This window comes from Mya arenaria, chromosome 12, assembly GCF_026914265.1.
Source record: "Mya arenaria isolate MELC-2E11 chromosome 12, ASM2691426v1".
Classification (NCBI taxonomy): Eukaryota; Metazoa; Mollusca; class Bivalvia; order Myida; family Myidae; genus Mya; species Mya arenaria.
In genome coordinates, this window is record NC_069133.1 from 55,799,254 (window position 1) to 55,822,738 (window position 23,485).

At 37.7% G+C, this 23,485-nt stretch overlaps 2 protein-coding genes across 4 annotated transcripts in view; one reads left to right on the top strand and one right to left on the bottom strand.

Annotated features, from left to right (window-relative positions):
* The first annotated feature begins 145 nt into the window (after positions 1-145).
* On the top strand, positions 146-3,226 carry LOC128210808 (zinc finger MYM-type protein 1-like). Its single transcript, XM_052915161.1, has 2 exons — positions 146-423; positions 1,168-3,226. Exons 1-2 carry the CDS (start codon positions 146-148, stop codon positions 3,224-3,226), a joined length of 2,337 nt encoding a protein of 778 aa, XP_052771121.1.
* A 2,142-nt stretch (positions 3,227-5,368) lies between these two features.
* Positions 5,369-23,485, bottom strand: part of LOC128211823 (transcription factor COE3-like) — a 30,799-nt gene continuing 12,682 nt past the window's right edge. The window contains exons 7-16 of one of the 3 annotated variants that reach the window (XM_052916899.1): positions 18,749-18,830; positions 17,618-17,738; positions 14,560-14,622; positions 10,858-10,988; positions 8,351-8,477; positions 7,980-8,068; positions 7,537-7,717; positions 7,077-7,214; positions 6,509-6,744; positions 6,206-6,317 (exon numbers count right to left, since the gene is read on the bottom strand). In XM_052916899.1, the coding sequence (XP_052772859.1) occupies positions 6,312-6,317; positions 6,509-6,744; positions 7,077-7,214; positions 7,537-7,717; positions 7,980-8,068; positions 8,351-8,477; positions 10,858-10,988; positions 14,560-14,622; positions 17,618-17,738; positions 18,749-18,830 (1,174 nt within the window). In that variant the 3' untranslated portion in view covers positions 6,206-6,311. Of the gene's footprint in view, positions 6,318-6,508; positions 6,745-7,076; positions 7,215-7,536; positions 7,718-7,979; positions 8,069-8,350; positions 8,478-10,857; positions 10,989-14,559; positions 14,623-17,617; positions 17,739-18,748; positions 18,831-23,485 lie in introns of all 3 variants that reach the window. The other 2 variants (XM_052916901.1, XM_052916900.1) reach the window with 2 other exon arrangements.

Sequence of the window (23,485 nt, forward strand, 5' to 3'; positions counted from 1 at the left end):
GTCATACTATGACGTCACAACTAGTATGTCATCCACTACATATGAAAGTGACGTCAATATATTTTTAATATTTTATTAATTCATGGCGGTCGTCCTCGGGCTGTTGTAAAAAATGAAAAAAACAAAACCTATGACACTGGACAAAATGTTCAAGCGGATGTTTGAAACCGCGACAGCGACTGCGTGCCCAGAAGCAACCGGCACGGCACCTTCGGAGCATGCAAACAGCATGGACCTAGATCTATCTGCCACAGAATCTGACAGCACCAAACCTGGACAGGCTCAGCCAGTTAAGTCTACCCACAGTGGTCCTTCATATCCTGATATAGCTACTGCGGCAAGTGGAGAACTTGAAGCAAAGTGGAAATGGTCGATATTGAAAGACACATGGACTGACTGCCATATGTTCAACTTTCCCTCAAGGTAGGTTGTGTTGTCTTTTGAATGCAAAAAAATACAATTAAGTGACACGCAGATTTAAAAATCCCCAACTCAAGTAAAAATTTAAAATGCAAATTTCCAGTTTATTTTCAATTATACTTCATTGCAACATGGCATGCTTGTGTAAAACGTTGTTTAACATTTGAGCATACACAATTTCATTGAAGTGTTGTGGGTAAAAACCGAGAAATCTGCCTTTGAATTTATCACTCTAATTTGAGATTTTCCTAAGAAGCTTTATGAATACGCCCCCAGTCTGACAGACCTTTAAATCTCGATCACGTCGTCGATATTAGTTAAGTATGTAACATATATGTTTAGTCATGCTTTTTACCCTTAGCCGGGCGGCTACGAAAATTGTCGTCTGCTAAAAATATCGTCTACTTCAATTTTAAATATCGTCCGATTTTCTTCAAATTTGGTATACCCTTTTTCTAGTATTAAAAAAAACTTGGATCCAGATGAGATACTCGGCGTCTGGTCTGGATTCAAGCTGTTTGAGTAAGCATGAATAGTCGCGAATAGCAGGTACAGGGTTAGGTAAACAAAATAGTGTAGACCCTAGTTGCATTATATTTTAAACATTTATAGGTTATGGTAGTTGCATCAAAAAAGAGCTTTGGTAAATTTATAATACAATTTACCGGACACTTCTTGGTGAAAACTGTTCCTTGATAGAAGTCAGAACCAGGTCAACTAATACATCTTTTGTTTTCTCTTTTGTAGAAGCATCCATGGGAAAATGAGAAAGCTGTCATCAAGCTGGTTGACAGACCACCCCTGGCTCAGATACTCGATTTCTACAGATGCCTTATTCTGCGCCCCCTGTTTCGTATTTGGACGGAAAGATGCGAAGGAGAAAACTTTCATCAGTACACCAGTGAAGGATTGGTCCAACCTAGCCAAGTACGTCAAGAGGCACGAATTAGCAGAGTCAAACCATCACAATGTTACAGCTATGGCGGAACATTTTCTTGATATACAATCAGGTAAGATGGAACCCATCACAAGTTCTGTATCGGACAGTCACAGACGCCTAGTGGAGCAGAACCGCCATATTCTCAGGAAAATTATAGAAGTAATCGTCCTTTGTGGTAAGCAAAATATCGCTATCAGAGGTAATACAGAAGAACGAAGCAATTTTTTAGCCATACTGCATTCAAAGGCAGCAGATGACCCTATCCTAGCACAGCATCTAAATGTTCCAGAAAATCGTAGGGCAACATACACATCGCCCGACATACAGAATGAACTGATCTGTTTGTGTGCTGAGCAGATACAGATCGAAATTGTGCAGGCATGCAATGATGCAGTCTGTTTCGCTCTTATAGCCGATGAGTCGACCGACAAGTCAACAAAAGAACAGGTGTCCGTGTGTCTGCGATTTGTCCAACGTGGAAGCGGTTCCCAGCAATTTAGAGTCCGTGAAGATTTTCTTGGATTTGTTCAAGCAAGTAGAACAACTGGCGAGGTACTTGCAGAACTACTCTTGACCTCTCTTGAAAATCATGGAATCGAAGTAGATAAGATGCGGTCTCAGGCTTATGATGGTGCCGCAAATATGTCTGGAAAGCACAGGGGCGTACAGGCACGAATTCGTCAACGGGTGCCGTCTGCGCTGTATGTACACTGTAGAGCCCACTGCCTCAACCTAGCAGTTATGCATAGCAGCAAGGACCCATGCATAAGGTCAGTGATGACAACTGTGCAAGAGGTAGGGTTTGCATTTGATTATTCGGCCAAAAGACTAAACTTCTTTGTTGATGAACTTGCTGCTGACCAAGACGCACAGGAAAAGCTGAAGAAACGCACCAAACTGAGAACTCTGTGTGAAACTAGGTGGACTAGCCGAGCCGATGCCCTCTCAACGTTCAAGTCAGCATACAGCGTTGTTGTTCATGCCCTTGAACAGCTACAGGAGGATGGCGATGACAAGGCAGGCCAACACTTGGCGTCGATCATGAAGTTTGACTTCATAATCGGACTGGTCGTTGCTGAGCACGTTATGCAAAGTACAGTTCCGTTGTCTTATCTTCTTCAGGCAGTCGACTGCGATTTGCTTGAGGCAACGCGAGAAAGTCAAACCCTCATCCGCCAGTTTCAAAACGAAAGGGCAGACCCTAATGTCTGGGAAGCATTGTTTCAGAGCGCTAAAGATATTGCAGCAGAATTTGAGATTGAACCTTCAATGCCCCGTCTTGCTCAACGCCAACGAAACCGGGCAAACCCACCGGCCAATGATCCACAACAGTATTGGCAGCGAGCTCTCTACTTCCCTTTCTTGGACCATTTGTGTCAAGAACTTAGCGACAGATTGATTGTGGCCGAGGAAAGATTCCGTGCACAGTACTTGATTCCATCCAAGTTGAACCTTTGCACAGACGGAATGGTGGATCTCATTTTTGCGGGGTATTCGGTGGACCTACCTCAGGGAAACCAGTCATTCCATAACGAGGTTAGGCGGTGGAAGGCTAGATGGCAATTGATGGATGAAAATGACAAACCAAGCACATTGGGTGAAACTGTAGCATCAACCAATCCGGATCTTTACAAGGGAGTTTATACAGTACTCACCATTCTTCTGACCATGCCGGCATCATCTGCTACTGCTGAACGGAGCTTTAGCGTTATGCGCAGGGTGAAAACCTACCTGAGGTCGACGATGCGGACAGAGCGCATGACAGGACTTGCCCTGATGCACGTATATCGGGATGTTAACATTGACATTGACCAGGTAGTGTCTAAATTCGCTGGAAGCAAAAGCCGAAGGCTTGACTTTGTTTAATGAATGTGTTCACAAATAAATAAATCAGATGTGAAAAGAGAAATTTGTTTCAGTATTTTAAGGCAATAATACGTTTCCAAAATGCGTCAGATGTCACCATTTACATTCAACAGTTTCAAAAAATTCCGGGGGGGCATGCCCCCAGACCCCCCTAGCACTTCGGCGGCTTCGCCGCCTCAATGGGCGTCCACATTGATTTTGATCCAGCTACGCGCCTGTTAATGCTCGTGTTTTTTTGCATTTCTATCTGAAATAGATACTGGCCGTCGGCAGAAGTTGAAACAAGATGTTTTGTTTAAAAAATATTTGAAAATCCGACAGAAAATGCCTTTTTGCTGACAAGCATTAGTAACGCTATTGAAAAATAAATAATTTAATGATTCTGATCGACAGAGTGTCATGTTATGTTTGTTCATTGTCATTATCAGAATAACTTTATTTGAACAAAATGTAACCAGCATTAAATAGGCGGGAGAAGCCGGTTTAAACATAATTATAAAAATCACGCAATTCGTTTTTCCTTTGGAACATTATGAAGTACTTGTATGCGAGTTTGCTCTAGGCTATTAATCTGAATAGAAGTAGTTCATGTAATTATAAAATCTATCAAATATTCATCGTACACACAGCAAGGCCAAAGTCATACCCAATCACCATTATGTACAGAAGTAATAATTCATCATTCGTTCTCGCGATATTTTTATTTTACGTTGGAACAAACGCAAGACTAGCGGTGCATTTTATTTCTAACTCGACTATAGGACCTTATGAAAAATTCATATTCGTCATAGAAGCACTGTCCATGCTCCATCACGCGTCTTCACGGCATATGGCAGGCAGCGTTAAGAGCCGAATAATGACCCGCGTTATCGATAGTCAGGCTTCTGGACAGCTGAATATTTTATGACGAAAACCCCAACTAATTACTTTTCTACGGTTACAATGTTTTGCACTACAACAAGTTTGTAAGTAAATTTGCTTCGGGCGACTGGTTCTGTTTCCGTGAGTGATGGAGGCATCGAACAGCAAAATACTAGTAGGACGTTTCCCTTATTAACTTTGTACAACTTTTTCAACATCGCATCAACCCAACACACATGCGTTACCACAATCATGATGATGTTTATTAATGCAAACTTTTCGGCGCTCAATCAATCGATCAATCAATTAATAAATATATTTATTTCTTACCTGTTCGGATATATGCATGTTATAAAAAGTTACAATTAAGGAATGAAATGTCATTATAACATGATTGTTTATTTGCAAAGTATTTTAAATCATTATAGATGGCCAACTGCATCGGTTAGCAACTTAATCATTCTGACAAAGTCTCATTGAAGACGCCAATTCTTAGACGACCGCGATGACACACCTGTAGGTTTTGAGTAACCGTACCAATATGATTGCCCTCGAGTTATAATGTTTTAACTCTATCCTGTTTATATGTAATTTTCCTTTATTGCAGTTTTTCTCATGGTCAAATGATGTTGGACTAGACTGGCGCAATATTAGGCTACTGGGTTTAACCCTGAGACACACTGTCTTGATTATTTATTTGGTCCTGTTGAAAGACAACAGTCTTCCAGCTACTAAATTGGTTCCTTTATTGATGGTTGTTGATTAAATTAAAAATGTTTTTATGATATATTCATCGACCAGGTCATTAATTTAAATCGCTCGTCTTTCATTTGTCATAATTCGAATCTCATACTCGGTAATATTTACATGTTAACAGCTGTTTTATGTCGAAGGTGTGTGAAGTAAGCCCGGTTTTCTACGTAAGCATTGCACTAAATGCATCCACATAATGCGTCATGGGCAAGGAAAATAACATGCAAAAATATTCGACCACAGGGTACGGTTTATGGAGAGCCTTTGAATAACAGCTCTTTATTTGAACGTGTTCGAAATAGTTGTACTCTCCAAAGAAAATTTTTACAATTCATGGTCCAAAATGGTGCATTTTTGAAAGAAAAAGTAACTTTGGACGATTTTAACCCCAAGCACTGATCTGCTCTTGTATAACAGGGCAATGATTTGGAGGACTTATGATATGGAAATGATAGTTGTTGCATTTACTGGTATGAACAAAAGCACGCAAGGCTAAATTTTGTTATTTATTTTAGAAATTTTATTTATATGAATATTTCAATAAAATACAATAAACAAAATACATAAAAAACAATAATTATTCCATATAATTAGTAATAAAACATAGCAAATCTTCAACGGACTGAGAAAAATGACATGAAAATCTACCCATTTCTGGATATATACTGCAATAAACATATGTTTAATTTCAAAAGTAAAACATAAACTGTTCATTAAACTCTGTTTAGCTTGCGCCACTGAAAGTGAAAACTGGTTTGAAGTAATTTCCCCTTTTAATGGCATTAATGTTTATCGAAGTTATAGTATATAAACACGTTTAAAATATGTTCCCTATTAACATTGAATTCACCATGAGAAAGTTATATGAAAACATCATTACAATAACAATAAACGACTAGATGGATAGCACTGTATTCCATGCGACGAGTAATGATCGAGCACTAACATTAGCGTCCATGTCATAATCATAATAATTTCGTTTCAAAACTTAAAACGCATGATTTCTGACCCTGGAGACAGTGCATGTATGAACGGCAAGATAGCACATATTCTGTAGATGACATGTCCGATTAAGCTTCAGAAGAAGTCATATCAATTTTCTACCCAACATGGCCGGACAACTGTTGCCGTTATATCTAATAACATCATTCATGTTAATATCGTTTCGCCTTCCAATTATCTCCCTTGAAAGACCAACACTTCACCATGGCATACCCTTTGCCAGGAATAGAAACTCTTTCACACTTTATCATTCACTGTACACGCGTACGTGCGATCAAATCATTATCCGCTGTCCTCTTTCTTGTCTCGCCTGTATTGTTACATTTCAACAATATAATTTACGGAAGACAATTCAGGCCACTTCATCATTTCGTTGGTGACACTATTGAGCTTCCATAAGGTTGCGTTGCGTTACAAGGTTGTAAGGCGAACGGATTCATGGCGGAAAACGGAGACCCAACAAGTCCACTCATTCCTGCAAACAATAAATATCAGAAATTATTAAAAATTGAAATTATCGAAAACAAAATGGCCTCCGGATAAATCTAAATTGAATGCATTGAATGTACAAGGAAGTCATTTTCAATGTGCGCATTTACTTAAGAGAAATGATGCAGATTACATTTTTGTCATTTGTTTTGTTTACAAACGGATATGTACACCTACATTATAGAACGTATGTGTCCATCCAGCTTGTAATCCCGCCATGCCAAAGCTACTTGGGTGAGCATGCGCACTGGTCCCATAACTCATGTCATTTCCGGTTAAACCGGTTTTGACAGGGGCAAATGCACTTTTCTGTTTTGAATTTGGCACCAAAATAGGTGCATGAGAATAAGACAGAATTCCTGAGTTAGTCCCGGTGTTAGGAAGGGGGAGGTTGGATGAACTAGTTGTGACCCCTGAAGATAGAGAAAATACTTCTGAAACGTCTGTTTGCTTTTGTTCAATTTGTTGTTGCTGTTGTTGTTGTTTTGTAATCTGCATCATTTCATGATATTGGCATTGGACTTAAAAGTTGTCGGCATTCGTAAAAACTTATTCTGACGTATTTAAACTCTAAACTATCATTACGATACGCATGGTTGAATATAACATAGTAAAATAAGTAAATACTCAATACAGAACTGTACATGACTTGTATGGTATTTGTGATAGATTGACATGGACTTTTGAATGAAAGTTATATGATTCTGCATATTGAACCTGTCAAGACACTTGAACCAATCCTTACCCATATTTCCGAGGCCACCAGCGCTGCTATGGTAACCGTTCATTGTGGAGCTGTAGGCGCTACCGTTACTGTGAGGGGTGGAGCCCGTCGATCCGTACCCCCGGGGAGACACGCTCGAGCTCTGACCACGGTTGTAACCTGAGAACGACGTGAACACAAATGAGATTGATAGCTAGGTGCGAGGTTTAAGGTGTAGTTTTTAGTTTGTTGGAAGTGTAACATGGATATTTGCAAAACACTCTTAGATATATTTAACCAAACTTCGCATAAACAAATATACACAAATGTCGAAATTGAGGCACACTTTCATTCATTTTTGTTTCCATTATACTGATAGTTATGATTTTACTTAACTAGCGATTTGAGACGTTTTAGAAGTTGGAAGAGGCGCAGTAATTGTTGCTGTCGAAATTGTGAAAAATACTCTCTTTGTCGGTGTAAAGAAAAGTTTCAAGCTCACCGTCCTCCCACTGTCCGTTCTCCTGTACGCTGACGGCGAGCTGGCCGGAGTACGTGTTGAAGCCGGTCATGGCCGGGTTGTTCATGGGCGGTGACCGCGGGGCCGGAAGTGACAGTTGGTTAGGGTTCCGCATACTGTACAACGCCTCCGCAAGGTCCGCCGCGCGCTTCAGGATGATTTCCTGTGGGTGGGATATTTTCAGATGTTATAAGAGTACGCAAATCGTTGAATATTTTCTCAATCGCGAATAACAAAGAATATGCAATATGGACATCCAGGTCGGATCGGCTCGGATATAATATGAAGAAGAATCGGGGGGGGGGGGGGGGGGGAGGGGGGGACGTTAACACGTTAAGACCTACTAATCGAGTGACATTTCTGAAGGGCTATTGTGTATTTTGTGATTTTGTATTTTCATACTACATAAGGATGTCCCTATGTACCTTAGGAAGTCGCTCTGGGTCGCCCGGATGCCTGGGGATCAGCTTCATAAGACGCTGGAAGCCGTAGTCTATGGTGGGCTCAGTCAGTGCTGCAATAGTCCATATAAATGGTTAAATATCACATATATGACATGCAATTGTACATACTTAAACATCAAAACGTATCTGTTCACGTTCTAAAATGATAAATGAAGCCCAAAACGAACTTGATTGTATATTTGTTGCAATTTATTAAACTACCCGTAGTATAGCCTTAATTAATCGATTTCAATGGCGTTGTGCAAATACTAAAGTTGATGATAACTTTGAAATAAACATAGTTACGGTCTTAAATAGTGTTTTGAATACATAACAATGTACAGATAACTTACATGTGTATACGAATCTACCGGGCGCTCCCTTACAGAACTGTTTTGACTTGTATGATAACGTCACTTCAACGACGCCAGGGATATGACGTGGTGGTGTCTGTACCTTTATGGCATGTGACGTCAGCAGCTGAAATGAAAACAGACACGTGAGAAAACAGTGACAGGCAAATAAAAATCTAAACATGTTTATAAATGCTTCTCATAGTTCTGAATTTGCCATTACATCCGAGTGAACCATTGTCTCTGATGGATGTGGCCCCCAGAAAGGTTTTCTTACGATATTCACTTACACGGTAACGTTTCCAGTTAATGCTGTCTAATACATCGGGTGTCATTTAATAGGCGAGCATATGCTTCAATATTGTCTCAATTAGCTAATTAAAGAACAACATTCCCTACTGTCATAACATTAGAGTAGCTCACAAAGTGCCATATTCACAGTGAATCATGGTCGTAGCCCCCTGTTCTTTGCACATGATATATTGTTTCTAGCGCATCCTATTGTCATATAGTGATGTAAAACCTTCGGTAAAATGACTATTTTAAAATTTCAGATACAATTCCATTAGGGACCTAAGAGCTTCTTTGAATGGTGGAATAGAACAGTCTGATTCTATGATCGCTTTGGAAACCATTAACGTAAAATTAATTACTCTCGTATTCAAATAGCAGCACACGTTGTTCCGGAGAATGAGCCATGATTAATAGATGAATTGAAGAGCTGGATTGTGGCGGACAATGTTTTCTTCTAAAGTGTATACGCATGTTCGCACGGTGAATGCCGTAGGACGCAATTGTTTTCAAAAACACAGAAGACTTATTTCATTTGAATATCAGAGTTTTGAGCGATATATTCATTCTCATTCATCAGAGGTTTGATAATGATAAATCTATGTTGTACGCATAGCATCATCACTCTGGTGTATGAGAATGGTCGAATTATGATTATGCAAAAAGTATACGCCAATCAACCCTTCCACATGACTTCACATACAGTCCGATCAGTGATTAAAATATTTCTTGCAAACATTCGTAAAAAATCATCTTATATAATATCTAGTGTTTGTTATACTGTTTCCAAGTGGCAACATTAAAGACCAGAATAAAATAGTATAAGATAGGTTCATCCCAACCCGAGCGTGTGGTGTTTTGTTGAAACCAGGTTTACCGAGTTTCCACAGAACACCCTGCGCGAGGATTGGGGTGAACCTATCTAACAAGAGCGGCTATGGAAGATGCTGAACAAAGTAGTGTACAAATGTATTTGTATTGATTTTTTTCCTGACAAGAAAAGGCCAAATATAGTAAACAATAATTAAAACTTTAAACAAAACGCATGGAATATGCTTTTTGAACCAGACCGTACTTCTGCAGGAACTAATCCACGTGAAATGAACTGCGCGAGGGAAGGGATAAAACTCGAACACTGAATACGCGAGCATATTTAGACTTCTTTTATCCGATAAACAGAAAATTGATACGAAAGTAATCTCCATTATGATGTAGAAATGAGAGGATGGTAATGTTTAGTTTTTCATTACAGATTTCGATATCTGCTGTGGAGTTGTTCGTTCCAATGAAAAGGACATTGACAGATGAGAAGATCATAATTCTATTTTTTATGTTTTACGTTGAACAGACTTCAAACAACATTCTGTTTAGAAAACATACCAATAATTTCACTTGAAATAAATGGAATCTCTATATTTTTTTTAATGGGTATTAATTATAAAATATAATATTAAGTGAGAACGAAAATGGTGTGGTCGGCAATGTTTGTACAATAATCTATCGTACTTGTATTCGTCTACAGCTTTAAAATTCCAATTACAATAAAACTCGTCCATCGAAATGAAAATATTCAACGGTTTACTACAATTGCGTGCAAACAGATGACAAGCAGACGACAGCGCGCGCTGCTATGACTTCCGGAAAAATCAATGACAGTTTCCGAGTGTCTAAGAGACCGGTTTTCATCAATTACCGTTTTCCGGGTACTTGATTCCGGGTTATTGAAACGCAAATCTGTAAAGCGCGTTAATGACATTGATCTGTAAACGATACTATACCGGGGGAAGATTAACTTCTGGCGAATACAGGCAGAAACACATGAACTGTTTCGCCATCATTGTAACTTCTATCAACGTAAGATAATCGGAGTCATGTATGATTTACGTGTACACTTTAATTTTCCTGGCTAAGGGTATTTGGTTAAACTGTTTCGTAACGTTGAATGTGATTTATGTATTTAAAGAAGATGGTGTTGGAGACTCGACAACGCACAGTCTGATATAATATAATGTACGCCAATAACTGTCTCCGCGCAATGCTGTCAATTTGGTCAACACAGCCTTAACCAACGAATTATTCATTGGAGTGTCAGTGTACCAAACATGACATATTGAAAATACAGTATATTATGATATAAGTATGTTGTCGAAATTTTGCTAAAAAAGTATGCATATACAATACATATGAACTCTGTGTTAAACGGGGAATCCCCTCACCTCGCTCCAAACAAGCATGGTCCCGAACACGATCTGAAGCCCGTCGAAGAAGTTATCGCCTATAATGATGACGGTGGTGCCGCCCGTAGTCCACCCCTCGCTCGGGCAGATCGCCTTGATGCACGGGGTCGCTGTTGGGAGAGAGAATAGACCGGGGTTAGGGGGAGGGGAAATAAGGAGTTGGTCTGTGTATGATATGTTGTGCTAGAAGTAAATATTGATTGTCGGTTTCAAACTGTTTTAATATGGATATTTAATGTTCATATAATTATTACTAAATGAAAGCTGTTGATGACAATTTCAAAGTTAATGACAATTTTTCAAACACAAACATATTGTCCGAACGTGTTCAAAAATACGTTTACATCAAGGCAGATGAAATACTTTGACCAATGTTGTCACAATGTCAAAGGAATGTCTTTAATTTTTCTCGACTGCTAATGATCTCGTGCTCCCGGAAACGCTCAAATGAGTAATCCTGCTCTAAAATACTTCACAAACATTGATAACTCATTGATTGACTTCAAAACCATGACTCTTACATATTAGTTTTGTAAACATCATACAAATACACGCTTATGTATTCATTATTATGTCTGTTGTAATTAGAATAAACAAGCATTAGCTAATAGGCAGCATGCATTACGTACATACACAACTAAGTTTCTAGTGTAATAGACTAGATACGCACTAAGTCTCTAGTGTAATAGACTAGATCCACAACTAAATCTCTAGTGAAATAGACTAGATCACAACTAAGTCTCTAGTGAAATAGACTAGATGCACAACTAAGTCACAAGTGTAATAGACTAGATACACAACTAAGTCACAAGTGTAATAGACTAGATACACAACTAAGTCACAAGTGTATAAGACAAAATAAACAACTAAGTCAAACGTGTAATAGACTAGATTCACAACTAGGTCACAAGTGTATTAGACTAGATACACAACTAAGTCACAAGTGTAATAAACTAGATACACAACTAAGTCACAAGTGTAATAAACTAGATACACAACTAAGTCACAAGTGTATAAGACAAAATAAACAACTAAGTCAATCGTGTAATAGACTAGATTCACAACTAGGTCACAAGTGTATTAGACTAGATACACAAAGAAATTCACAAATGTATTAGACAAGATACACAAGTCACTAATGTAACAGGCTTGATACACAACTAAGTCTCTAGTGCAATAGACTAGATACACAAATATATCGCTAGTGTTATAGACTAGATACACAAATAAATCACCACTGAAATATATACTCGATACATATATAAGTCACTAGTGTAATAAACTAGATCACAACTAAGTCACTTGCGTAATAGACTAGATCACAACTAAGTCACTAGAGCAATAAACTAGTTTACAACTAAGTCACTAGTGTAATAGACTAGATCACAACTAAGTCACTTGCGTAATAGACTAGATCACATCTAAGTCTCTAGTGTAATAGACTAGATCACAACTAAGTCACTAGTGTAATAGACTAGATCACAACTAAGTCACTTGCGTAATAGATTAGGTACACAAATAAGTCACTTGAGGGCTAGACTAGACTACAACTACGTCACTAGTGTAATAGACTAGATGCACTGCACAACTAAGTCTCTAGTGTAATATACTAGGTACACAACTAAGTCAGTTGTGTAATATACTAGATATACAACTAAGCCACTTGTGTAATATACTAGATATACAACTACTTCATAAGAGTAATAGACTAGATACACAATTAAGTCATTAATGTAACAGACTAGATACACAACTAAGTCACTAATGTAACAGGCTTGATACACAACTAAGTCACTAATGTAACAGGCTTGATACACAACTAAGTCACTAATGTAACAGGCTTGATACACAACTAAGTCACTAATGTAACAGACTAGATACACAACGAAGTCACTTATGTAACAGGCTTGATACACAACGAAGTCACTAATGTAACAGGCTTGATACAAACTAAGTCACTAATGTAACAGGCTTGATACACAACTAAGCCACTAATGTCACAGGCTTGATACACAACTAACCCACTAATGTCACAGGCTTGATACACAACTAAGTCACTAATGTAACAGGCTTGATACACAACTAAGTCACTAATGTAACAGGCTTGATACACAACTAAGTCACTAATGTAACAGGCTTGATACACAACTAAGTCACTAATGTAACAGGCTTGATACACAACTAAGTCACTAATGTAACAGGCTTGATACACAACTAAGTCACTAATGTAACAGGCTTGATACACAACTAAGTCATTAGGGAACAACAATCATCACAGGTACAACAGCAACAACAAAAGAAACAAAAATAGTGCAGGAGAGTTAGGAATGACCCATGGAAAATACTTCTGTGATCACATCCGCTTAAGATTTGTAACTTTTGTCAAAACCCAACACCCTCCCCAACTATATTACTGCCATGCGGGGAAAACTGTTCTACCACAAACGGAACTGAAAATTATATTCTACTTTCAACACAAGACATGGAAACAATCACGTAAAGATCCTCATCATTGTGTAAGCTTTAAGATGTCAATTAAGGATATGTTCACAATTTACTATTATCTTTTTAATAATTGCTCTTTTTGAATTGTTGATACTGGTATTCGACTAAACTGATTGAGTACATTATGAATAAACCACGTGACTGTTAGTTTCCATCCTGTAAAAGACATGCAACATGATATTAAAATGTTCTAACAGAATGTCCAGCTAAACATACTGGGCGTTACATTGTCAAACAGTTCAAGTCATAAGGACGAGTGTTTAAACCTCAACAAGAAACATGAATTCATTAAGAACACTAAGGTGTTTGATGAGAATCTTTACCTTCCCACTCTGAACATTTATATTATCATGCCATTGACTTAACCATATCCAAATAAAACCATCGTACATTGACAACGCTCGTGCAACATGGTGTTAGTTCGGGCCCGTGTTAGGTCACAACCACGTGTTCAAACTCGCCTGTTACAACCATGAGGACATTGACATTGTTTCTGCCTTACAACAGTATGTGCTACTACACCTAATCAGCATAAATCCCTTGGTAGTCACCCCTAAACATCCCCAGGCCGGCATACGTGGCCAAAAGTCAAGCATAAAATTTTAAATGAATGGCAACCTCGTTATTTAAAACAACAAACTCTATAATTTCGTTTCCTGAACCAATGGACACAGTTATATGTTTTAAAAATCACTGGACGCAATGCAATACACTTTGATAACTATTTTCATTAAATTAAAGCATGGCCATATTGCAAGCACCCTCAGGGTTTGGTGTGCAGACATATGTTCAAAAGCGTGAAACAGTGTCTAAATCCCTGTGAACCAATCAGATCATTCTCGGCTATTGTTTTAAAATATACCTCGGAAGTAGGACGCCATATTGAAAGTAGACCTCTATAATACAGGGTAAATAACATAGCTTACAAGGGTTTATCAATGTTTATACCGTTATTCTAATGAAAAAGACTTCATAATTAGATAGATATACATTTTGAATGTAAAACATAACTAATAGTTAATCAAAACATCCCTAGAATCTGGTGTTTACTTCGAGGTCCATTTCCGAACTATATTTATGGAGAATGTCCGAATGCCCTATGGTTGTAACAGGCCCATGTAGGGAAGGGCAGCGGGGAAGCAATGCTCAATGACAGGTACGTTTACTGTTACTTACAAAAGGAAAACTGGCCCCTGAGGTACTTTCCATGGGTCCCTAGATAGGGATCAGCGAGATAATCTGGCAACAATGAAGCAGTGTGCTTAACAAGTCGTCAAACATTGTTATGGTATGTGGGGCATGCGAAAATAGCGAAACATGTCTATCCTTGAAAAATGCAAATGCATTCACATTAGTGCGAATTTAAACAGACTGGTCGTCATTTGAGTAACAGTTCATTGACAGCCTGGTTGTCATTTGAGTACCAGTACATTGGCAGACTGGTATGTGTGTTAACTGTAGTCGTTCAAGAATAGACAAATATTTAAAACAGAGATGTTTATGTAAATTATTTTTTTAACCATTTTTATAAGTTTGTTTACAAAGCAATACAGGAAACTACCTAAAAGCAAATATTACAACGAAAATATATCACTTTTCCCTTGTTCCTTTGTTCATATATTCAGTCATACATTACTGTTTTTAGTAACGTTTTAGCTTTAAAGTTAGAATGTCCTGAAACTGATTTTATTGCAAACTAACGGTTTGACGCTCTTCGCGACACCATTAAATACCACGACAATAATTTCATAGGGCCAGCATTAGGCGTAATTCCTTTTTTCTGGAATGTTTGATGGTTTGTTTGTTTACACGATGTTATTTGCTATTTGATCCTTCGCAAATATTGACACTCAATCTAAAAGTGAAAAGAAGCACTCCGAGTTCAAATATTGGATCGTTTTCAAATAGTAATTCGTGATCTCGTGGCGATAGTAAAAAGTTAAAGCTTTGCTTTCGATCAAAAAGTGTTTCTCAACTTTCCTTTCTGAAGTTTTTTGCTAAAACACTCAGTCCCCAATATCTCAGAATATCTTACGCATGACAGATTTAGTATGTTTTTTATTTAGCAAAATTACTTGCTTATACTTAATTTAACATAACAAAAAGTAGCATATCTATTTGTTTTATATCATCTTTAAAACAAGAACCTGTAAAGGTCTCAAAACTCATTAAAATGATACAAATACACAACTCAAATAAATACAAAAAATAGTAAGATTAGCTTAATCCTGTTATAATAGACTCCATTGCTCAACAAATCAGGGCGCGTTTATTTATATTACCCTGAAATGGTTGGTGTTTTTCAACAGATATCTAAAACGTTTCCCTTTATTGCTTAAATCATTTTCCACTCGTGGGTGATTAGTGGATGATAACGAAGTAGTCGTACATAAATATAACAATATACATCGATATCCCATAATAATTTAAGTGCGGCCTAATAACCGACGCGGATGAAAGCAGTTCCAAAGGTCGGGTCCCAGATGGGGAGTTATCATGCCAGATGGGAACCCGTGATTTCTTGCAGAGCCCAGATTGTTTCCAAACACGGCTCCCAGACATTAGATCTTTGTCGGCCTAACACATTCTCGTTAGAAGAGGTCACGCAATTGATTTCACTTTAGACTAGCAGGCCAGTGAGCGGAATACTCGATCATACTTTTTTTACTCATGTTTAATGTATTTTGCTATTAATGGTAGCATATAACTTTATACTGTATTTCACCAAATATACCAGAACGATGTTATTTCGCATATGCGTTAATTGTCATCTGTGTAAAAACCATTAAAGTTTTTTTTTTTAATTAAATGCAATGGTCAGTGAATGTGTTTTCATCGAAAGATATAGAAAGGTTACAATCAAACTGAACAGCAGATTATTGGTGCACCGTTATTAAATTTATGGCAGAAGATGTTGAAATCAAATTAATGATTTTTTTTGGGAAAATATTTAGATGACGTATAACCATAATTTATATGGTATTACATTTAACCAAATAAACAATGAAGTATTTTGCGCCTGTACTGCACAGAAATCTGTTGTGTTTTTTCATAGTTCATTGGACCGATCGGTATCGCTTTGATTTAGTTGGATGTGACCTTCTGTCGGCCCTTAAATGACCGGATGAATAATGACCTGATGGAATCGAGGAAATTCCTCTCGCTTAAAGCTTAATGGGGCCATTGTTCGAACATTTTGCAAATAAAGAAATCATTGACTGTTTTGCCAAGAAAGAAACCACTGCCATTTGCACACTGTTTGACGTTCATTACCATATGACCATGGGCATTTTAAGATGTGATAGTAAATAAAATAATTTTGCTAAAAGACATCGTTATTTATTTCCTATTCTTCCATGTACGGGTCTTCCTTCAGATCAAAACTAAAGCCTTGCTAGGTTGCGAAAGCAAGGGTATCACAGTTACCGTTAAAAGTCAATATATCGGATATTGATATTCCCATCCGGAATGAAATAACTGTATGGTAGCCCGTGTGGGTCCCTCTCAGAGTGACAGATGTTAGAGCAGGCTGGTAATTTAACGCTTTTCACCCAGTTCCGCATCATTTCACACGCCATTACACAATGCTTTAAACCAACTTTTAGAGCGTTATTATTACTGAGAACGTCCATATTACGTTACAATTTCATTTTTTTTATTTCCTGTTTTTATTACTAAATGGCATAATAGTAATAGTCGCATACTTAAGTAGAGTGGATAAAGCGTTTAGTTGAAATATACCTCAACGAAAATAAAGCGAAACATTTCGAAAATCAATACATCAGTTCTCGGCAGAATGAACGTTTGATTTATCATGGCGCGCTTGGTGGTAACGGTTTAACGGTACAGGGTTAATATTTTATTTAAAGAGGTGTCGCTCTCCTTTAGCATCCATCCGACCATCAATGGTCCCTAGCCTTTTGATATCGATGCCTTTAATTTTAGGTTATACATCCCCAGTTATGGCCCTTTGTAAGACCGTTGTTTATGTTATAATTTATTTCAAATTATCTTTAGGCAGACTTGGTATTTTCCAAATCAACGTAATTATCAAATACTGAAATAACGTTACCTTTTTGTGTCTAGATACAACCTAAACAGTTAAGTAAACATATAAACTTGGCTTAAATTTGAAACCTTTTAATTCACTCATTTAAGATAATTGAAAAACAAATGTTTGAGAAGATCGTGCACAATATGCAAAGAAGAAACGTTTTATAGCGAAAGTACTCACCTCCCTCAGTGGGATCTAGGCGCCTCGCCCGCCGCCCGTGTTTGGAGTTGTTGTGGACGAACATGTTGTCTGACACGGACAGGAGAGGCCCGTCCACCGCCACCGTTGTAGTAACGGACACCTAGCGTGCAAATAATAAAAGAGATGTGTAAGGTAGTGTCGTTGCAGAGTTGCTATGCATGGACTTGTTGTCTGGCACGGACGAACTGAGAGGCCCGTCCACAGCCACTGTCGTAGTAACGGACACCTGTACACGTACATATAAGTATAGGATAAAGTAGTGTCGTTTAGTTGTCGTTGTTTTTAAAAAAACACATTCCTTTGACATTAGCCAAGTACTATTAGTTTCAATTTAAATGTCACCATCACCATTACTGCTATTACTGAATGCACCAATCAATAGTTGCTGCTTTTGCAGAGAAGACTGCATGTACAAATAGATCGTCCTTTCAACTGCATAGGACATGCTGTTCTTTAGCTGTCGTCTGACCAATTCGTGTGGTGCGCGCGACATGGTTCTACATTGTTCTTTAGCTGTCGTCTGACCAATTCGTGTGGTGCGCGCGACAAAGTTCTACATTGTTCATTAGCTGTCGTCTGACCAATTCGTGTGGTGCGCGCGACAAAGTTCTACATTGTTCTTTAGCTGTCGTCTGACAAATTCGTGTGGTGCGCGCGACAAAGTTCTACAATGTTCATTAGCTGTCGTCTGACCAATTCGTGTGGTGCGCGCGACAAAGTTCTACATTGTTCTTTAGCTGTCGTCTGACCAATTCGTGTGGTGCGCGCGACAAAGTTCTACATTGTTCATTAGCTGTCGTCTGACCAATTCGTGTGGTGCGCGCGACAAAGTTCTACATTGTTCTTTAGCTGTCGTCTGACAAATTCGTGTGGTGCGCGCGACAAAGTTCTACACTGTCTTTTATCTTATGTCACTTATATCATTCTCGCGTTCACCCTCGAAATGGGCTTCATGTTAGAAAATTAAGCCAAGAAATACAATAATTATTATTAATGTGTTTCTCTTCTTTAGCGTTTCATCATAGTTTTATATTTAATTAAGGTTTTGATTTTACAACAAAACCGTATCAATATACAGTGATTATTTAGAATAATATCTAATGTTCTCACCTGAAACCTCCGCATATCTCTCGGGTTGCCCGCATTTTTCAAACAGTTTTGATTACATTTCATGAAGAACTTCAGGAAAAACCTGGAAAATGACATCAATATAAGCTCATTTGTGGTTTAAGTAACAAAAACTCACAGTACATAATTATGGAATATCCAAAATATCTACTTCGGGTCCTTAATATTATTTTCGAACCTGATTAATGTGTTTGATGAAAAAACCTAATAGCATATCCTTTGAATTTATTTCATTCACTTAGTTTTACATGTTTAGTTTTGATATGTTCGTTTTCGGTACAATATCTTCCAAAGTGAAATATCGGTACAATATCTTCCAAATTGAAATATCGGTACAATATCTTCCAAATTGAAATATCGGTACAATATCTTCCAAAGTGAAATATCGGTACAATATCTTCCAAAGTGAAATATCGGTACAATATCTTCCAAAGTGAAATATTTTTACGAATCTAAAAATAAACGTTCTGGTAGTTTTTTACGCAATATTTTATTGTTATTAGGTTAGTAATCATGTTAACTCGTTGCCAAACAACCCTAAACTATAAATAGTTCTTTAAACGCTGCTCCAGCAGAGTACGAGCTCATCAAATGATGCTTTGGAGGTATGCAAGACTGTCATAAAATTATATCAACTTTCCTTGCCAGGAATTGCAAGTGTAACGCTGTCAACGCCATTTTTGCACCGGCTTATAAACTGTCAACGCCCCCTCTGGCACCGGCTGAAAGGCTGCCAGCCCGTTTAAAAAAATACCTATGCGACGGATTATAAATGAAGTGTCACGAAACAAAATCAAAGACAATCGGTGAAATATTATCCATACAGCAACAGAAAAAAATCTTAAATCTTAAAATTTTAAATTTCTGACTAAGGTGATTTAGTTTTAGATATATTCGGTACTAGTTCATACAGTTTGTGTAGCATTTCCATTCGAAGATAGAATTTGACATTACGGATACGGGTAATACAAATTATTAAGGTGTTATTTGTCGAGGTATTTGCAATTTTCTTTCAATTGTATCACTTATTATGTTACTAACTGTACAGTACAGTAAGTGTATCACTGTGGTATTTTAAAGGTATATAGATGAATTTGGAATCGGTTGTCTTTAAACGAAGGTCTACTTAACAAGAATCTAGTTCCATGATCCAGAAAGACAAGAAAATAAATAAATACACTGAAAAAGGTCAATGAAATAGTGTGCAAAGGAATCATTAAGACGTTCACCATCCTTTCATGAGCTCCCCAAATGTAGGAATGACTAATAGCTTGCCCCAAGGTAGTAATTATAAACGTATCATTGATTAATTCGATCAAAGAACCAGAGTTAAATGATTAAAGAACAACTAGCACAACCGTGTTGATAAACACAGAAAGTAGTAGTTTGTGTAAATTATTCATGTAAAGCCGGTCCCGCGATATTGCGTTATTCATGCGTATCTTTTGCCTTTTGCCAAGCACTATCGACGGACATCAATGACACGTTCAGGACGCTACCACAAGGAATATTCTATTATACCTGAAAAATCAGGTACATTTTCCGAGCTCAAAAATACTTTTCAATATTCCGCTTTGCACGTGCGTAACTTCTTTAAGCATTGTGTGAGCTTCTTACTGTCAAGTAAAACGAATATGTTTACTAATCTGATGTGTGAACGCACAAACAACATACAGGTTGTTAAAATACCTCATTGCAAAGAAGGCTTGACCTATTTGTCCATATCAATAAAACGCATCAACTTCGAGAGACTTCATAACAAGGAAGCGATTGTTTCCTCAGCTAGAACAATCTCGTAACACCAACCTGCTAATCTAAATAACTGACCTAATCAAATAATCAAATAGCCATTTGAAATTAATCGCGATAATGCAACAAGCCCCCGACTGGGAATTGAACTTCCAGCTCGACCACTTGACCAACTGACCACAATGTAGGCTCTTTGATTTTATTCCTTGACTACATCCGTCTAAATCACAACCCTTACCATATTAAGTCCCCTGGCTGTCGATATTATCGTCCCTGATAGAGACGTCCTCCAAAATGACAGAAGAATAAACAAAATGTAAATTATTCCTCAACTGTCTCGCGTACCATTTCCCTCTTTACGTTCATACCTCCACAGGGACCGAAATTAGCGACAAATCATTAGCGCCGAACGCAAACAAACCAGACGTAAATGATGTCAATACTGAAGGTCCCAATGGACAAAAGAGCGCTCTTAAACAAGCCCACTATAACCATTTTCCAAACAAATAAAGTCAACAATCTTAGCAATACTGGCGGCCCCTTTGGGACGGGCTTGAACAATCTCCCCAGCTTGATTCTATCGTGTTATCAGGTAAAGTGGGTACGTTTGGGATTTCAGGGAAAACAAGTTAGAGATTAGCGATACAAATTAAACACAAGCTTTTCTAGAGAATATATTAGTGAATCTTTTGGGAGCTGTTTAAATAAATTTCCCTCCATATTCAACGCCTTATCTGGGAAAAGATGAGACAACACGAGTAAAGAGGAACAGTAAAGAAGAATAACATTTGTTTGCTAACTTTCCATCGGGGACCAACTAACATAGAACACAATTATGTATATTTAGTAGACTGTGCGCCCTGGCTTATTGATTAAACTTGACAACCCAAGAATCGCTAATGGTAAAACCGCAATATACGGCACTGCAGCGGAGAAAGGCTTTTGAATAATAGAACGAGATGTGAAAGATAGGAATGTTGACAATGTCTGAATTATTTAAATAATTATGGTTTCAGGTTGCTGGTTCTGCTATGACTCTTGTTGACTTTAAACAGTAAAGAGCTATCTACGACCCGATCTGAAGAGGATATTTTTGTTTTTGCCTTCCCTCCGGATGAAATCGGCGTAAAAGATGGCACAGAACCTTACATGCACTTTCAACGCTTCCCGATTAAAAGACAAAAATTCACGAACATACAGAGCGATAGAAAAAAAAAGATGTTTTAGGCTTCTAAGAAAGCTGAAAGATTTACTACTACGCAGTAATTAGTGTAAGAAATATCTCCCGGATTCCGGTGAACAAACCTGTGACTTTCCAATCAGTTTCTTTCTAAACGACTTGTAATAAATGGAGGAATAGGAGGACAAATCGTGTTGAAAACTGCTTCACAATTCAAGAAAAGAACGAGAACAAGAATTGATGACGGACCGGACGGAAAATAATCAACTTTTCTGGGCAATTAGAAAGAAGTAATTTTGAAATTAACAACTACGCATGCGCATGAGAGACAATGAATTCTAATTATATGCTCTTGGTTTTATAAACATAACATAATACTTGACACTGATCATGAAAAGGTTATTCTGTCATGAAAACCTGAGGTTCTGAATACAATTACGTTTCAAGTATTGATATCCCGAGTTCATTTTAGTCCTCTCACCAAACAAAAACATGAATTATTTCAAACCAATCCAATATTTAAGTACGGTCGTTTTATTTAGAAAATAGCAGACTGTGTTGCGTAGAAAACTGTTCCCAAAGAATGTATGATAGATTGTTGAAAGGGCTGGATCTCTGCTAAGTGAATCATCCGGTCCTAATTGAATCCAATCTATTTGATTTAACCGTCGATCAATGCTTTTGATACACAATATTGGGACTTTAACACCAAATAAAGCAGTCTCTATAGCAAAATGCATTCTTGTGAGAGATGTCATATGCCAGACGATAGGAATGTAATCAAAGCAGCCGGGAGAAATCCAAGTAAATGTGACCTCAAACAGCTGAGCGATAGATATCAAATTTTCGAACAAAACCACTCACTTCGTTAAATGTAAGACACATACACACACACACACACGTAAGAAGTATTAATGAGCCTCTTTTAGAAGAAAATAAGGCTGAATAATCGAGAAATATTTCATCTGAATACAGACTTCATTTAGATCTATCCATTACCATCCCAAAGGAATAAAAATGAATTGGCTTGACACTAAGGAAGGCCCCAAAGGAAGGGACAATTAGTTGGCTATTTGTAGCCGAGTGCGCGGTGTGAATACAAGAACTCGCGGGGGAAACTTGCTGTCGCGTCAGGGAGAAATCCCAGTGTTACGATGAAAATCAAAAAGGTCGCGGGAACATTCATGTAGCAGATTTTAAGTACGCAAGGTATTATTCCCGAGGTGGAAGCTTCGGTAGGTAAGATTTGTGTTCGTTAGGCTATCAGAATATGTCTTTACCCTGCATCTGTGTATGAAGACACACATGCCATTTTGTCAATCAACTCCCTTGAAATATAAATTTAAATGTATAATAATGTTTCATGTTATTATGTCGTAAATATAAGCTATGCAATACTAATATGGTTGAACCTGAATACCACACCATGTTATGTTATCCGTTTGTCTCTGAGTTACGCATTCAGATCATGAATAATATTGAATGCATCTTTGTTTTTGCATTAATACTATTATTTATTAAACGTTTTATATTTTTAATGCTATGTCAAGACTGTTCCGTCAGCAGTTGCTTCCAATTTCTTATGGCTTATATACCAATATTGTAATAAAGACTTGAACCATGATGATCTACGAATTATTCTTCTGTAACAATTCAATGGCGAACAAATCAGGCGATCAAGATGTTGAAAAGCTCAAATGAGTACTTAACAAAACAGCAATTTAGTTTAGTCAGTTAAATCAGTAGCTTTATTTGCATTGGAAACTTTTAAAAACCTTAAACATGTCAAT

What these genes read in the sequence shown, in the direction of transcription:
- LOC128210808 (XM_052915161.1), top strand. Translation starts at nt 146, where the DNA reads ATGTTCAAGCGGATGTTTGAAACCGCGACAGCGACTGCGTGCCCAGAA. An exon ending in ATGTTCAACTTTCCCTCAAG is followed by an intron (nt 424 to 1,167) that starts GTAGGTTGTGTT and finishes TCTCTTTTGTAG; the next exon opens with AAGCATCCATGGGAAAATGA.